The 18,198-nt window shown below is 27.8% G+C and overlaps 4 protein-coding genes across 4 annotated transcripts; 3 read left to right on the top strand and 1 right to left on the bottom strand.

Annotated features, from left to right (window-relative positions):
* Positions 1-2,405: 2,405 nt before the first annotated feature.
* Positions 2,406-3,718, top strand: Phum_PHUM151070 (uncharacterized protein; the record flags this gene model as incomplete). Its single annotated transcript, XM_002424738.1, has 3 exons — positions 2,406-2,553; positions 3,043-3,222; positions 3,336-3,718. 3 exons carry the CDS (start codon positions 2,406-2,408, stop codon positions 3,716-3,718), a joined length of 711 nt encoding a protein of 236 aa, XP_002424783.1.
* Positions 3,719-4,951: 1,233 nt separating this feature from the next.
* Positions 4,952-6,571, top strand: Phum_PHUM151060 (Cysteine protease ATG4A, putative; the record flags this gene model as incomplete). Its single annotated transcript, XM_002424737.1, has 4 exons — positions 4,952-5,069; positions 5,334-5,756; positions 5,845-6,408; positions 6,510-6,571. 4 exons carry the CDS (start codon positions 4,952-4,954, stop codon positions 6,569-6,571), a joined length of 1,167 nt encoding a protein of 388 aa, XP_002424782.1.
* Positions 6,572-8,166: 1,595 nt separating this feature from the next.
* Phum_PHUM151050 (protein phosphatase type 2C, putative) lies at positions 8,167-9,734 on the bottom strand (the record flags this gene model as incomplete). The annotated part of the gene is made up of 3 exons (XM_002424736.1): positions 8,167-8,325; positions 8,401-9,231; positions 9,294-9,734. 3 exons carry the CDS (start codon positions 9,732-9,734, stop codon positions 8,167-8,169), a joined length of 1,431 nt encoding a protein of 476 aa, XP_002424781.1.
* Positions 9,735-9,852: 118 nt separating this feature from the next.
* Phum_PHUM151040 (dedicator of cytokinesis protein, putative) lies at positions 9,853-18,097 on the top strand (the record flags this gene model as incomplete). Its single annotated transcript, XM_002424735.1, has 21 exons — positions 9,853-9,948; positions 10,020-10,312; positions 10,538-10,838; positions 11,120-11,464; positions 11,550-12,064; positions 12,290-12,448; positions 12,533-12,612; positions 12,709-12,962; positions 13,035-13,364; positions 13,441-13,812; positions 13,882-14,079; positions 14,171-14,513; positions 14,609-15,058; positions 15,150-15,465; positions 15,566-16,023; positions 16,090-16,250; positions 16,333-16,662; positions 16,744-16,885; positions 16,978-17,240; positions 17,331-17,715; positions 17,802-18,097. 21 exons carry the CDS (start codon positions 9,853-9,855, stop codon positions 18,095-18,097), a joined length of 6,087 nt encoding a protein of 2,028 aa, XP_002424780.1.
* Between the last annotated feature and the right edge of the window lie 101 nt (positions 18,098-18,198).

The raw sequence follows: 18,198 nt of genomic DNA, 5'->3' as shown, positions 1-18,198 counted from the left end.
ACGTAACTAAGTTTACATATTGATGAACTTACTTAAAGTTATGTAAAAGTTAACTGTTTAATATTACCAACGTGAGGACGTTTTTTTCATGTTTGTTTTTTTTTTTTTTTTGTAAATAATTAAATTTTGTCTTTTGTTTCGCGATACAGATTTCTTTTATAATAATAATAATAATATTTTTTTTTATACTTCGTGAAACGAAATAAAACGATTGCATAAATGTTATGTCTTTATTAAACTCTGTAAGATTTTCACAATTTCCCCCATGAATTTTTTTTTTTTTTAAATTTCTATTTGATTAATATTATTATTTTAAATTATCGCATAAAGTTATAATGTAAGATTTAAATCGTTATTAAATTTATCTGATCGTTTGCACGAGAATTTTTAAAAAATACTTTTACTTTTTAAATATTATCAAAACATAAATAAAAAAATTTTTTTTGCACTTTTTTTTTTTTTTTAGAAAAAATAAATAATTTTTAGATAAATATGTAAAGATTAGTGAAATTTTTTTTTCTATTTAAAAAAGGAAAAACTTGTTTAACATCTTGCTTTCGACAAATAATTTACCATCATTCAATGCAATTATAAAAAAAATTCGATGTTACGATGCCACTAATTTGTTTTTTTTTCATTTTAGGGGGGCCAAAATAAAACCCAAATTACTGTTCGAAATAATAATAATAAAAAAAAAAAAATTCAATTTTTTAATACCATACATTAGATTTAATAAAATTTGATTTCAGTTTTTTTTTTTTTTTTTTGAATGCAGTTGAAAAAAAAAAAAAATTTCGTAATTCTGAGGTTGCAACCAACGTCAATTACATGTCTGGATTAAGTTTAAACAAGAAAAACTAAATTAGAAAGAAAAAAATTTTTTTTTTTTTTTTTATTCCTTTACCCGATTATTTCGCATGAACGGATTTAATTTTAGTTATTTTTATTATTATTATTATCTTTTGATAATAACTATATATATATGCTTTTTATGTTATGAAGCCCGTATTTCAATAAAAAATTTTTATGATGCCAAAAAAAAAAAAAAAAAAAAAAATTTCGTTTTCTAGTTAATCATTCGGACTAAGTTCATACACGTGGGAAATATAATTTTTTCTACCGAAGACGGGTACCCAGGATATTTAAATCAAAACCTACGGATTTTTATTTATTCTTTTCTTTTTTTTTTTTTTTTTGTTTTCTACTTGAGCCAAATCGTTTATGAGATATGACATATTGCCAAAGAAAATTTTGATTACGTGAAAAATACTGACGAATCATTTTATAAAAAAAAAAAAAAAAAATATTTTGACTTATAACGCGGGTTAAAAGGTGAAGTTATCACGGTGGGAAATACTTAAATTTTTTTTTTTTTTTTTTTAATAAGTTAACAATAGGCTTACCCTTTTTTTTGTTTCCCCCTCGTCATAATGAGTTTCGTAATCAATCGATTATGTCCGGGAGCTATGCGTTTCCTTGCATTTATCTTTGTTGGTTCCGAACTGAAGCAATAAAAAAAAAAAAAAAATGTCATTTAAAAAATTTTTTTTAGTATATCCTTGACCTAGAGGAAAACAATACATCATTAAAATTAATTAAAATGTTATATGTTAGATGAGTAGTAACTTGTCGAAGTGATGACAATAAAAAAATTTTTTTTTCTTTTTAACAAAAGTACATTTTTATTTATTTATATAAAAGAAAAAAATTTCACTTTTTTTTTTAAAAGTAATTTTTTGTCCCGTGTTACGGCATGATCAAAAATTCGTGATTTTACACCATCCTTTTATTGCATAACAGAAAATTATAGTTATTATTTTTATTTTTTTTAAACGACAAATATTATTTGACAACTTACATTTCCTATATAATTTACGCATTGTAAAAGTTTTTTAACCCCTTTCTACAAAATTATTATGTGTAATTGTCTTTTATAAGAAAAAAAAAAAAAAAGAAAAAAAAGTAATTTCTGTAATGAATTTTTTTTTTTTTTTTGTATCCAAAGAAGAAAATTATAAAATGATAAATAATGACACCTTTATCGATGATAAAACAACCAAGGATTTCTTTTATAAAAACCTTTAATAATATTATCATTTGAAGATGGTTCAGTCAGAAAAAAAAAAAAAAAAGATTTTTACAACAATGATTACGGTTATATTGTACCCCCACTTATGTATCATTTTCATATAAGTAATTATTTCGAAATAATAATAGTGAAAAGAAAAGGAGATGTAGCAGACTTTTATAGAAAACTAATTTTAATCGTTTCTTGGTCAATTGACCTTTTCAAAATTTTCTACCCGCGACCTAAATGAGTTAAAAAAAAGCATTGTTTAATTATGTAATAATGAACAATTGATTTTTAAAAAATTTTAAAGCTGCACGTTTGCTTTTTGTTTCAGATGTTATTTGCGGTTCCTTGCATTGTTGTAGCTCTTATTGCTGCCGTTTTTGCCGAACCAGCAATAAATAATGCAAGTCAATCACCAAGACCCGGTACCAGACCTGGAAGATTTTTGTCATTACCCGTACCTAACAAATGCAGTTCACGTAAGTAAATTAAATTAAATGCTTCAAACAATCTCAATAGAAAATTTTAAGACAGCCATAAAACAAATTGTATAATTATAAACCTAGCAAACAAGAACATATTCCTTTTGTTTCAGTTGTTAATAATTAATTTATAAAGTTTTCTTTTTTTAAAAAAAAAATAATGACAGTAATGATAATTTCACAATATTTAAATCTGTGATAAAAATAAATTTAGGATTTAGTTTTAATTAAGTATAATGATACTTGCAGAAAATAAAATTTTCGTCTGTAACACAATAATTATTTTATGTCCCTCCACTTTTTATAATTGCTTAAACCTAAACTTTAAGAAATATTACAGTGCTATTGCAAAAAACATCTTTTTTAATTAAAATTTTTTTTCTTTATAAATTTATTAAATGTTTAGGTTGAGTTTTAATTTTGGTTTAATTGAAAATTTAAATTAATTTATTTCATTTAAGAAAATTGTTTATAATTTTTTTACAGGTCCAAAAGAATGGAATTACAGAGGACACAATTATTTCTTCAGTGGACATCATCCACAATTTAGAAACAAAAGAGTGGACTGGTTGGACGCCAGAAATATTTGTAGAGAATATTGTATGGACTTAGTTTCAATGGAAACTCAAGAAGAGAATAATATGGTATTTAGACTTATTCAACAAAGTGAGTAGAAAATGTAACTTTAAAAAAAATGCATACTACATATATATGCAGTTTAAAAACAACAACAACATTGTAATAAATTTTTTAAAAATTTATCATGTTTAAAATTGTAGATAATGTCCCTTACATCTGGACCAGTGGTCGTCTTTGTGACTTTAAGGGATGTGAAAACCGCAGAGATTTGGAACCTAAAAACATTTTTGGATGGTTTTGGTCTGCCACTAGAGGAAAGATGGCACCCACCAATCAAATTCCTAATGGATTTGGGTACAATCCATGGAGTTTTTCAGGACATAAGAGACAAAGACAACCAGATAATGCTGAATTTGATATCAATGGAACCAATGAATCTTGCATGAGTGTACTCAACAATGTTTACAATGATGGAATAGCTTGGCATGATGTTGCTTGCTATCATGAAAAGCCATTCATTTGTGAAGATAGCGACGAATTGCTTAACTATGTTGCAAGTACCAACAGGGGTATCCGTCTGTAATTCTATCTTTACAAATCAATTAGGGTTAATTAAATAGTTGTCTTTGTGCCCACAAAATGACAGCAAAACTTGAACATCATTTAAAAAGCTTGAATTCTGCCAATCACACATATATATTTATTTAATAAAAATCATTTTTAATTTACAAACTTATTCATTATAATAAAAAAAAAAGAATGCAAGAACATTAATTACTGCCATTAAATTTTTTTATAACTATTTAATTTTTTTTTTTTTTTTTTTGTTGAATAAACTTAATTTTTTTGTGTACTCAACAATATAAATATCTACATGGTAAAAAGCTCAGTAAAATTTTATTTTAAATATTACTTCTTAAAAATTTATACACTAGGCTATTAAGTATATTTGATATAAGCTACTCTGATTATTCAATAAAATTTTTTTTTTTTTTATAGATACATCACTGCCCCATTCTAAATATTTTCACTTATTAATTTTACTTTCATTTATTTGTACATATTAGTTATACAGGGCTTTTTGTATCTTATTGTGATTTATTAAAAGAATTTTGTTAATAATTGTTTTTTTTCTATATTTATTAAAAAATTTACCTTAATTTGTTCATTTCCTATGTATGTTGATAAAATTAAACTCACTTAAACTCACCACTCACAATTCACTTTTTTTATCACAAATTTTTTACAGAATAGAACTAAAAACCGGTAATTATTGAACATTTATTTCACTCAACAAAAAATGCAATAGAATTTGTTAAAAAGCCGTTACACTTTTTCACTTTACATCACTTTTTCTATACGAATAACGATAGCTAAAACTATGGGAATATTTTAACCAATGATATTATGATTACTATTATTGTAAAACCTATCTAAACTTAAAAACAATTCTTAAAACTTATAAAAGAAATCTTAATTATTTTACCCGCTTCTAACCGTTCGGAGAGACAATAATTTTATCGTGTAAGAAGAAAGAAGTAAATGCTGCCAACATTAGTTTTAGTAGTGAGTTAGAAAATGTCATTCCTTGTGTATGTTATGTTTTAATAACAAAGTAAAGTAAATAACTTATATATTAGTTTTATATCATACTTTTTTTAAAATTTGTTAGCCCATTATAAATTAATGCTTTTTAAAAGTAAAATATATATTTCTATTATATTCATGTTAAGAATTTAAATTATTTAATATCAATTATTTACGTCACTTATATTTATATAAACTAAGTAATGTTTGTAAAAAAGAAATTTAAAAAATGGATTTAATATTTGAAGCTGCTTTAGCTCATGATAGTTCTTCATCAGAATTAGAAGATATTCCACAAACAAGAGAACCAGTTTGGATTTTAGGCAGAAAATACGATGCTGGACGTGGTACGACGCATTACTTTGTTTCTTATCATTTTTTTTTAAAAACAATCTTTTTTATTTATTTTACTCATCTCCAAAATAAAATTTAAGAAAAATTTTTTTCCTACTAATAATTTCTAATCTTTTAAAAAATGTATTTATAACGTTCATAATTTTATTCATAAATTTAAACTACTACTTAAAATAATAATTTGTTTTAATGGAGAGCAGGCTTTTCATGACCTAATTTTTTTATAAAATAAAATTCATTGTTTAATCATTTTGCAGATGTAACAGCAATTAGGTCAGACATTAAATCGAAATTATGGTTTACCTACAGAAAGGGATTTGTACCTATAGGAGATTCTGGATTAACTTCCGATAAAGGATGGGGTTGTATGCTGAGATGTGGGCAAATGGTTTTAGCCCAAGCATTAGTTTGTTTACATTTAGGCAGAGACTGGAGATGGAAGAAAGATTCAAAAGAACCCGAATATTTACGAATACTTAAAATGTTTGAAGATACAAAAACTGCTACTTATTCAATTCATCAAATAGCACTGATGGGAGTATCAGAAGGGAAAGATGTTGGTCAATGGTTTGGCCCAAACACTGTAACACAAGTTCTCAAAAAACTCTCAGTGTATGATAAATGGAGTTCAATTGTTATTCATGTTGCTTTGGATAACACCATAATAGTTAATGACATTAGTAAGATATATTTTTGTAACGGCAATCGATTTAAATTCTAATTAAATTCGATGTAAATTAAAATTTTTTTTTTGCTTTTTTTTTTTAGAATCGTTGTGTCAAAGAAATGAACAATCTGTTATTGATAGTTCAGCACAAAAACATTCACCTTTGAATGAACCTGTTTATTTTAATTCGGCAAGAAAGTGGAAACCTTTGCTACTTGTAGTACCTCTTAGGCTTGGCCTTTCTGAAATTAATCCTGTATATTTAAATGGACTTAAAACTTGTTTTACCTTTAGGCAGTCCTTAGGTGTTATAGGTGGAAAACCTAATCATGCTTTGTATTTTATTGGTTGTGTTGGAGAGCATGTGATTTATCTTGATCCTCATACAACTCAACCTGTTTCAATAGTTGATGGTAAAGAATTATCATATGAAAAAACGGCTGATTTGTCTTACCACTGTCCGAGAGCTAGTAGAAGTCGAATACTCGATATGGATCCTTCGGTTGCAGTTTGTTTTTTCTGTAGTTCTGAAGTTGAATTTGATATACTGTGTCAACAAATTCAAGAAAAATTAATCAAATCTGAAAAACAGCCTTTATTCGAAATAACTTTAAACAAACCTCGACACTGGATACCAGTTGAAAATCCTGTTGAGCGAACTTTGAGTAAGTAGTATAATTAATGAAGGTTAATCACTTGAAAAACTTGTGAAATTTAAAAAATACATAACATTTTCTCTAATTATACATTTAAATTTTTATTTCAGATTTACAAGATTATGAAAGATCATTTGAAAATTCAGATGAAGATTTTGTACTTTTGGGGTAATATTTTTAAAACAGGTGGCATAATTTGCAAGAAATAATTTCATTTTTGAAATTAGGCCTTATGTAAAGATTTTAACATATTTTCATGTTTTTAATTATGTAGTTTTTGTCAGTCTAAGTCAATTTTAACTCGGATTTAATTTAAATTATGTTGAAGGTTAACTTTATTGTAAATGAGATTTTTTTTTTTGTATATGTTTTGTGTATAATTTTTTAAAAACATTTGAATTTTATTATTAAAAAAAAAAAAAAAAATTTTAATTAAGATTTTTTTTTAAGTTACTTTAAAAATAATAAAAGTGAAATAATCAAATAGTTAAAAAGGTTATTTTTAAAATTTCCCATGACAAAAAATTCTATTAAAAACAATTTTAACCGCGTTACATTAACAATTAAAAACTGCAATGAGTTACAGTAGTAAATTTTCAAAAAAATGTGTTTCAAATTAAAAATTTTTCACTGTAAAAAAAAAAACAAAATCAATCAGCAACATGAAACTCCAAATTTGACTACTTACAATTAAATAATATAATTAAATAACACAGAACAAATTGATGATGTTTTGCCACTTAAAAATAAATTACAATACTTTTTATTTAATCAAGTATTGAAACTACTCATATATTTTAATCGCTTTAATATTTTAAAAAATAATTATGATATTATAAAATAATTTATTATATATATATATTGTAATAAATATTTAAATAAATAAATATTTTGTTAAAATATTAAATTTGAACTATATTCATTACAATCAAAACAATTTTCTTTTTTTTTTTTTTTTTTACATAAAGTAAAAAATTTTTTTTTTAATAAATTAAAAACTTTTAAAATTTTAAATATTTTATACCACAACATTAATGAGCAAATAGTTTTCACACCTAAACATATTAAAATAAATATTTAAATTATCTTTGGCATCACATACTTTGTTTTAATTAATAAATAATAATTTTCGAATGGTAAAATATTGATAAAATTGATGCAAGAGAAAAATATATGCAAAAGATTTTCATTATTCAAACAATTTTAAAAATAGTTTTTAGAAACATTTATGAGCTCATTTTAAAAAATACTAAAAAAAATTTCTAATAATTTATTATTCAAACAAATAAATTTTTTTTTATAACCGATGCAAACAGTTTGCCCTCTACAAATCGATATGAATATTAAAAATCCCTGAAATTTTTTACTTTTTGCCATTTTATGGCAATTGTATAAATATAAAAAGTATACAATATTCAAAACCAATACATTAAATAAAATCAAAAGTGCATTTAATAAATAAAAGTGAAACGTGTAAGAGTTTTAGTTAGATGTTAAAAATCTTAAAAACTTACGCTTATCATCGAAATGATAAAAATTTACTGAGATTTTTCAGTAAAAGCATTAAATTAAAAATTAAAAGTTATAGTTGTTGTACTTTTAAATTATTAAAGTAAATCTCAAAATTAAATTTGCTTACTTTAAACATTAATAATTGATGACATTTTTCAGATCGAATAAATATCTGAATTGTTTAATAAACTTCAGATTTTTTTTTATTTTTTCCGCCAAAATTATTGAAAATTTAAAATAATAATAATAATAAATTTATTTTGGTTTAATAGCATAGGAACCCCATTTCATATCTTTCAAATTGATAATAATTACAGTTATATTGTCATAAGAACCTCTGTAATAAGATTGAAGAGCAATACTTTTAGCACCATAAAATGGTTCATCTATATGATCTTTGATGAATGCAACTGCCTGTATTAAAAAAAATATAACATCAATTTTCAAATTGATGAATAATGTCAAATATATATAAAAAAAATTTTGTACCTCTTCATTGGTAAATGTATCCCATAGGCCATCAGAGGCCAAAATTATGAATTGTGGTTTATGATACTTTAAATCAAAAGAAAGTATATCGGGATCAGCTATCACAAAATTTTTGTACTTTAAAGGATAATCACCAAGAGCTCTTGATGTAGCCAGTATTCCTGCAACTCTCCAAACTCCATTAAATGCAATAAAACCACCAGCTTCCTTTATCCTTTTACTTTCCTTCAGCTGTTGTGGTTTGTGATCAAATGAAAGTGGAATTGCATTTCCTTTACTATCACACATTACACCTCTAGAATCTCCGACATTTGCTACCAGCAAATTTGAATTTACTAATAATGCAATCAAAGCAGTGGTACCAGCAACATCTTTATTTTTTCTAGTTATATCTAACAATAAGTTATCAGCAGCTAAAATTTCATCAGTTATAACTTTGCCATAATCAATACCACCAAATTTAGAACTATCCAGGTAACTTTCTAATGGTACTTTTTGAATTATTTTTTCAGTAAATTGAGCCACTTCTCTACTAATAGGTTTAATAAGGTCATCCAAAATTTTTTGAAAATTTGGCTCTGGATTAGAATAATTGCTTAATTTTTCTAAATATTCTTGTGTCGAATTAGTTTTCTTTTTTAAACTACTTTGATTGTCTACTGTATCTTGCTGTTTATTAATTTTCTGAGCATTCTGTTCTTCTTTCAATGACTTCTTATTCAGAATATTTTGAAATTGATCATCTGATAAACTGTCTTTATATCTTTTTACTTCTACCAGTCTTTTATTTAAATTTTTCATTAAAATATCTTTGGCATAATTAGCTGCAAACTGTAAAAATTTCAGCAAAACTAAAGCTTTATACTTCAAATCTAAGGCAAAATACTACTTACCTCTCCACCATGGCCGTCAAAAACGGCATACACAGAAATTCCAGTATTATTAATATCTTCATGTACTGCAAATCTATCCTCCATTCCTACCCTTCTTCCCTGAACAGAATACACGCCAATAAGGCCTTCCTTAAGTTCCCAACTTTGACCCCCGTAAGGCTTCCCATTAGTAACACTTTTTTTAGATCTATCCAAACCAGCCAGTAACTTGGTATATAAACTTCTACTCCATACATCAAAAGTCTGAAGATAGAGAAATACTATACACAAAATAGCACTTAAAATTAATGTTTCTGGCCGAACAATAAAGAGTTTAATTACTCTCCAAGTGTAACTTAAAAAAGCTGTGTTAAGAGGAAAACCTCCGCCGTATTTAGAAAGAAGTTTCATGTGGGAAATGTATGCTTGGTATAAAATTCTATCTTCAAACTCGTCCTCCATTTTAATGTTGTAACCTTTAAGTAAGAGCAAATTTTAGTGAACAGTAAATTTTAGCAAAATTGATGGCCGCAAAACTGCTCTAATATGGATATTGTTATGTAAATTCAAATAAATTAAAATGAGTGAAAGAAAATTCAGTAAAGCTGTAGGAAAGCCAGGGATGGCTGCTCAAGTTAGGGAAACTGTATCTCAAGTCGTAAAAGACTCAGCTCAGGTTAGTCATTATTTTATAAGTGATTATAATTTTTTTTTTATGTGAGCGGTAGCTTCATTTTATAATTTTAGGTAACACAAGTCAAGTCAATCGAACCTATAGATTACGAAAAATTTGTTTTTAAGAATAAAACGCTTCTTCAAAATGACCCACAACGGGAATTGTTATTGTACCCTTCCGATGATGTTTCTCAAGTTGTTCTTCCACGAAGGTATAGAACTGTAGCTCAAACATTTCCTTCTTCTTCAGAAATCAGTCAATGCAATTTGTTTGTTAAAGAATGTTTAAAAAGTTATTCATCAAATTGGAATTTAATTCATTATAAATATAGTGCTTATTCAGGGACTTACCTAGATTTGCCAAAGTAAGTAAACATTTTTTTAACTTATTATTAATTTAAAAAAAAAAAACTTTATTTACTCTAAAAATTATAAAATAATTTTTATTGTAGGTAAATTTTTAGTAAAATTTTAGTTTATTTTAAAATAAGTTTATTTTATGTAAAATAATAAAGAAATGTCACTAATAATATATAATGCATATATTTTTATTGAAAAAACTTATTTTAAACATTTATATATTGTTTTAGAGTGCTAAAATCAGAGGATTTAAAGGAAGAAGTGTATGAAGTAGACACTGAAGTTGATCAAGTAAATGAAGAATCTTTCACTCGAGTTGATGGTATCACTAAAGAAGGATATTTACTTAAGGGCCCAGATGTAGGTGGAGACAGAATATTTGTTAATTTGGGATCGAAATCTTACAAAAGAAGATACTGTTACCTAAGACATCATGTTGATGGAACTTATTATTTAGAATTGCATAAAGATGAAAAAAAAGGAGAACCTAAAGCTACTATAGACATGGACTTTTGCAATGAGGTTGTTAAGGTACAGTTCAGTATTAAACATTTCAGAAAAAAAAATTTTATATATTCATAAATTATGAAATAAATTTTAAAAAATTTCAACTACCCATAATTTGATAAAAATTGTTGTATAAACTTATATTAAAATCTTTTTAATCTGTGTTTACTTGACTATTAGTGACCTTTAATTAATTGAGAGCATTGCAGTAAATTTAAATTGTTTGACAATTGAATAATTTTAAACATCCTTTAATCAGAACTTACTGTAGCATGAATGGTTTTGAACTTTAAATTCTTTTGTAGAATTCAAAAAAAGGTCGTTATTGCTTTGAACTTCAAATGTCAGGGCATAAAACATTTACTTTTGCGGCAGAAAACGAAATAGATTTGCAAGATTGGATTATTAAATTAAATTTGGTAATTCAACAAAACAAAGCACAAGAGGAAAAAAGATGTGCTTCCTTAGACAGAGCATGTAATACTCCTCCACCTTCTCCCCAGCCTTGTCAAGTGTATGGTACTCTAAAAGGGCTGGAAGAAAGCATGAATCCACAATTGATTAAATATGGTCGTGAAACTGATGCTTCTATAGCTCTTTCTAGAAAAGAAAACAGGAGAAGATTATTCAGTATATATCCTTATATGCCAGTAAGTGAAACCTGTTTTAAAAGTGCATTTTCAACCTTTGAAATGATACATTTAATTAAATTTTATTTTGTCAATATTATTGCAGCATGTAAAGGTTGGAGGAAGTTTAGGTTCTGAGCCAAATTCAGAACCATATCGTGAACATTTTGGTCAACGAATTCTAATTCGTTGTGAAAGTATTAAATTTAAACTTCAAGCTGCATCGGAAAATGAACAAGAAGGTTCTTATCAAGTAGAACCATATTTCACTAGTTTGGCTTTGTTTGATGTTCGCCAAAATAGGAAACTTACAGAAAATTTTCATTTTGATGTAAATCATAGTAAAGTACGTGAGATGTTACCTAATGATGAGAACGAGGAAAACACTATTAAGAAAAGTCTATCATCAGAAATAGCCAATTTACCCGATGAGTGGATTATTTATCCAAAGCGAGCTCTGTTTAGTGTCAGTAATCCACATCCTGATATATATTTGGTTTTAAGAATAGACAAAGTTCTTCAAGGTGCCATTAATACAGCATCTGAACCATACATTAGAAGTGCAAAAGATTCCCGATTAGGTAGTAAAGTTCAAAAATCAGCCAAGGCTTTTTGTCAAAGGTAATTTGATATTAATCAAATTTAATTTTAAAGTTATTGTGTGTATTAATTTTCTCATGAAAACAAAACTTGAGCGTAGGTTTGATTTATACCCTGTCACTTATTCTTAATGTGTATTTAAATTCATTTTGCCAAAGCAATTTATTAGTCATTCATGTAATATTTTTTCCCGTTATTAAAAAAATTTTTATTAATGCAAACAATTTTTTTTTAAACATTTTTTAGGCTTGGGAAATATAGAATGCCTTTTGCTTGGACTGCCAGGCCATTGTTTCGATTATACAGTAATGATTTAGATAATTCTGATTTCCCTGCAATTTATAGACAAGAACCTAACAGACTTAAAGACGAAGAAATTTTAAAGTTTTTATCTGAATATCGAAAGTAAGTGAAAAAAAAAAACTATATTTATTAACAAATATTTTTAGAGAAAAAAAAATTGTTTATTAACCATTTTATTATTCGTAGAAGCGATAAATTAAGCAAATTAACCGTCATTCCGGGATGGGCCAAGATTAAAATTGAAGAATTAACAGAAATTCCGGAAAGTAAGAAATATAACTTATTAGTTTTTTTTTTTTCAGTAACCTGTTTAATTTATTGTTTGGTAGCCCTAAGTAAAACAATGCTGTGGAAATTTTCAGATACTTTAACTTCTTCGTTGGTACCTCTAAAACCGTTCCCTATACCACCTTCGAATGAGCCGACATTTGAAATAACTGAATTTGAAGGGTCATCCGAAAATGATGTGCATCCTTATACCGTTTTTAATAATCATCTTTACGTATATCCACTTTCATTAAATTTCGATACTCAAAAAAACTTCACACGTGCCAGAAACATAGCTTGTTGTATTGAACTTCGTGATTCAGATTCAGAAAATGCAAAACCCTTATGTGTGAGTTTTTGACCTTATTTTCAACAATGACATTTAGTATTTTATTCTAATGCGAAGCCATTCGTTTTGTAGTGTATTTATGGAAGACCTGGCTCGGTATTATTGGGAAAACAAATAATCACTTCAGTATTGCATCACAACACTAGTCCAGTTTGGTATGAAGAAGTCAAATTAAGACTTCCTATACATTTAAAACCTGAACATCACTTACTCTTTACTTTTTATCACGTGTCTTGCGAGATAAATAAAAAAAAAGAAAACGGAGTTGAATCTTGCGTAGGTTATGCATGGTTGCCTTTGCTGCACAAAGGACGACTTTGTGTAGAAGAACAAACGTTGGCAGTGGCATTACATTTACCTCCCGGTTATCTTTCTATACAGCCTTTGGGCTTAGGACGAGGGGTACGAATTTAAATATTTATTCGGCTTAAAATAATTGTTTCCGTGACATCATCGTTCATAAAATTTTTAATTACAGAATGCAGGGCCAGATATAACTTGGATTGATGGCCAAAAGCAAATTTTTACTGTAGGATTTCAATTAGTGTCAACTGTTATTACAAGAGACTTGCATTTACACAATTTGTTTTGTCACATTGAAAAATTAATCGATAAGCAATTGGCTGTGATACCTTCTGAAAGCGAAACGTGTAAAATAATTAAGGCTTCTCATGCTATTCAATTAACAACAGCAATAGCTTTTTTACCAACGATATTAAATCAGCTTTTTCACTTGCTTTTAATTGCGTCTACGAAAGAAATCGGACTGAATGTTATTAGAGTTTTAATACACATAATTCATCTTATTCAAGAAGCGGGTAAAAAGGATGTTTTACATCCATATATAAAGGTACATTTTACTTAAAAATTAATCATGCTCGAATACTGATGTTCAGAAAATAAAAATTTTTTTTTTCAGTTTGTTTTTGTGACTCCTACATTACCCAGCCTTAAAACAACGGTTCACGAAGAACTTAGTAAACTTTTACCTACTCTTCTAAGTCCGTCAAATACTGATTTTTTAGTTGTAAATAAATTTATGAATCATTCGAGTTTCTTTTTTCAAATTATGATCAAAAGTATGGTGCAATATTTGCTAAATACTGGTAGAATAAAGGTTTGACTTTTTTTTTTTTTGTTTTGATAAGTTTTCATAAATAATAATTATAAATTTTAATTCAATTCACTTTTTTTTTTTTACATTTCAGATGCATCGCCATGAAAGGTTTTCTGCTGAATATATGGAAAAAATTGATGAATTGTTGAAAATTTTAGTACCATACGTAATTACCAAGCATAGGGAAATGCCTTTAGAAACACTCGAGTTAAACAAAAGCTTAGCTCAATTTTTAAAAAAATGTTTAACTGTGATGGACAGGGGATATATATTCAGGCTAATAAATTATTATATGGAACATTTTAAAGAATCAGATTCAAGGACGCTACATGAGTACAAATTTTCTTTTTTACAAATTATATGCTCTCATGAGCATTATGTTGCCTTTAATTTACCCGTCCTTAATTTAAAATTAAGGCCTTCAAAAAGCACCGGTAATTATTTATTTTTTTTTTTTTTGTGCATTGCAAGTAAATTCGAGAGTTTTCTCTTTTTTATTTAATGATTATCAATTTTTTTTTTTTTGTAGATTCACCAGTAAATAATTTCGGTTTGACAGATGAATTTAGGAAACATCATTATTTGGTAGGCTTGCTGCTTCAGGAAACTACCAAGTCGCTTAATCAGGTTTCGCAAATTCGTAAATTTGCCATATCAACCTTTAGAGATATATTGGCCAAACACGAATTAGATGACCGTTATCAAAATAAAGGCCAACTGGCAAGGATAGCCAGTTTGTATTTACCATGGTTAACTGTCGTCTTAGATAATTTTAACAGATTATGTACGCCACAAAACGATGTAATTCACAATATATTAGATTCGAGGCATAGTAGGATGTCTTCCAGCAGTTCGTTATTGCAGTGCAGTTCAGCATCGAACTCCTTAAAACCCTTTCAAAGATTGGCAGTCGATCAAAATTCGCGGACTTCCATTTACTTAAAAGATTCACATTTATTTGCAGTCATTGCCGGACAAAGTAACGTTTTCATTTACTTAAAAAAATTTTGATTTTTACCTGTCATCAATATTTACTTAATTAATTTTTTTGCAATTTTTATGAAAAGCAGGTAACATGATAAATGGAACTTCCACTGCGAGTCTGGGATCTGATGAATCATACGATGGATTGTCCACTGCGTCGCAAGAAACTACAATCGTAAGAGATTCTAGGGATGAATTAGACTTTAAAACTCATACAAGATCTTTTAGCGGTATCACTACCGCTAGCCAACAACCACGCTGTGATAAGTTTCAAAATTCTGAAATTAAAGATATATTGCTGTGCTTCTTATTCGTAATAAAATATTTAGGAGAAGAAAGTTTGATTTCATGGTGGCAGCAAAATGAGTACAATGTCGTTTTATATTTTTTTTCTGTTATTGAGTAAGTAAGACAATTCGAAACGATAAGTTTTTGCCAAATATTGAAATAACCTAAATACTTTTTATTAAAATATAACGTTAAAAATTAATTTTAATTTTAGAATTTGCTTGCATCAATTTAAGTATGTTGGTAAAAAGCAAATTGTTGGAAAGCAAGCGCAAGGAAAGCCAATGAAAGCTATGACATTACCCGCAAGGATGCAACCACCAGATTTTAGTAAAACCGATGGCACAAATTTGCCCATCCCCAGCGGAACGAGCAGTGTTGGACGAGATGGGCAATTGGCACTTGATAATGATGCTTCTAAAGTTTATCAAGCTTTGCTTGAAGCCAATATGGCTACCGAAGTGGGCCTCATAGTTCTCGATACTTTAGGATTGTATTGTGTTCACTTTAAAGAAAATCTTATGTATTCTCAGGGGGATAATGCCATAATGAGAAAAATTTTTGATATTTATTTATTTTTTTTGCAAGTCGGACAATCAGAAACCTTGTTTAGACATGTTTTTGCGGCGTTGAGAGCATTTATAAATAATTTTTCAGACGTTTTATTTGAAGGTACGTAAAAAATTGTGTTAACGTTGCATTGATAAAATCTTAATTATTTTCTATATTAATATATAGGAAACGCGGAATTGTGCGGAAGACTTTGTTACGAACTTCTTAAATGTTGCAACAGTAAGTTGTCGACGATTCGACAAGAATCATGCGTCATATTGTATCTCTTAATGAGAAGTAATTTTGAATTTACCAAACGAAAAGGTCTTACAAGGGTTCATTTACAAGTATATAATATTTTTGTAATCATTGACAATGATGTAAAAAAAAAAAATTAGCAAATTATAGATAAATTTTTACACGGTATAGGTTATCATATCTGTGTCGCAAATGCTTGGCAACGTAGTGGGTCTTAACAATGCCCGATTTCAAGAGAGTTTGTCGTTAATTAATAATTATGCAAAAAGCGATAAGGTCATGAAAGATACGGGGTTGAAATTCGAAGTAAAAGATCTTACAAAAAGAATCAGGACTGTTTTAATGGCCACTGCACAAATGAGAGAAAACCATCAAGATCCGGAGCTCCTTGTAGATTTGCAGCATAGTCTTGCTAATTCTTACGCTTCCACGCCGGAATTGCGACTTACCTGGCTTCAAACCATGACAAGAAATCATCATTACAATGGGAATTTTTCAGAGGTTTGTTATTTGTCACTAGCAAAATTCGAATTTATTTTTAAAAAATATTTTTGAATTAAAGGAAAAATAAAATGATTACAGGCAACCTGTTGTCAATTACATATTGCTGCAATGATTGCGGAATATCTTAAGCTGAAGAAAGTACAGATTTGGGGTGCCGAAGCATTTGATGAATTATCGTCAAATATTTTGGTGGATGAAACGGGATTAAAATTAGATTCAGGTAAAAAATTAATTAAAACATTTTTAGATTTAATTTAAAAAAAAAAAAACTGGGTTAATTTTTATAATTTAAATATTTTGAATTTTTTATAGGAATTCAAGATGTGCAATTCACGGAACAGATATTGTTGGAACAACTCGAAAACTGTGTACCTTTGATTGAAAAAGCAGAGAGATACGAACTATTAAATCCTTTATTTAAATTAATTATTCCGATTTATGAGAAAAGAAGAAATTATCAAGCTTTGGCTCAGTGTCATCAAAATTTAGCCGATGCGTTTGCTAAAATTTCGGAAATAAACAAAACTGGAAAAAGATTATTGGGACGATACTACAGAATAGCTTTTTACGGACAGGTGAGGTGTCATCTTTAAAAACAAATTTTTTTTTTTTTTTAAATTTTCGTTGCGATGGCTGAGTCATAATTTTTATTTGTTGTAACACAGATATGCTTCGACGATAATAACGAAGAAACGGAATCTTGTCAGAAAAACGGTATAGAATATATTTATAAAGAGCCCAAAGTCACATCACTATCTGAAGTATCGGAAAAACTTTATAAATTATACGGGGAAAAATATGGTAGGGATGCAGTTAAAATAATAATGGATTCCAATCCGGTGGATCCATCGAAATTGGATCAAAAATTGGTTCACATTCAAGTAACTTCGGTGACTCCGTATTTTACGAAAAAAGAATTGGAAGTTCGTCAAACGGAATTTGAAACCACCCACGATATCAATTGTTTCATGTTTGACACTCCGTTTACAAAAGATGGTAAGGTTCGGGGTACTCCGGAAGAACAATGGAAAAGGAGAACTATTTTGAAAAGTAAGGGGGTTTCTTTTTTTTTATTTCGAGACGAAAAAGGTTTTTTTGTAGTGTTTGTGGTAAATTTTTTTTTGTTTTTCCCATAGCAAAACATTCATTTCCTTACGTGAAAAAAAGAATCGAAGTAATTAATCGTAGGATAGAAGAACACAGTCCCATCGAAGTTGCTCTGGATGAAATGAGACTGAGAGTTAACGAGTTGGAAGAAGTTGTTTTCACTCGTCCCACGGATTTGAAAAAACTTCAGCTCAGACTTCAGGGAAGCATTTGCGTGCAGGTTAATGCAGGGCCCATGGCGTATGCGAATGCATTTTTAGATCCCTCGCGTGTTAAATTGTATTCGGAAAGTAAAGTGGAAGAGTTGAAAGACATTTTTCAGTAAGTTTTTTTATTCACGTTTGATTGCCAACATGGGTCCTCCGAACAATAGTCCATTTTTTTTTTTTTTTTTGGTTTACTACGTCTTTTTTTTATTATTTAAAA

Source organism: Pediculus humanus, genomic scaffold, assembly GCF_000006295.1.
Source record: "Pediculus humanus corporis 1103172107496 genomic scaffold, whole genome shotgun sequence".
Lineage (NCBI taxonomy): Eukaryota > Metazoa > Arthropoda > Insecta > Psocodea > Pediculidae > Pediculus > Pediculus humanus.
This window is presented reverse-complemented; position numbering and strand designations above follow the sequence as displayed.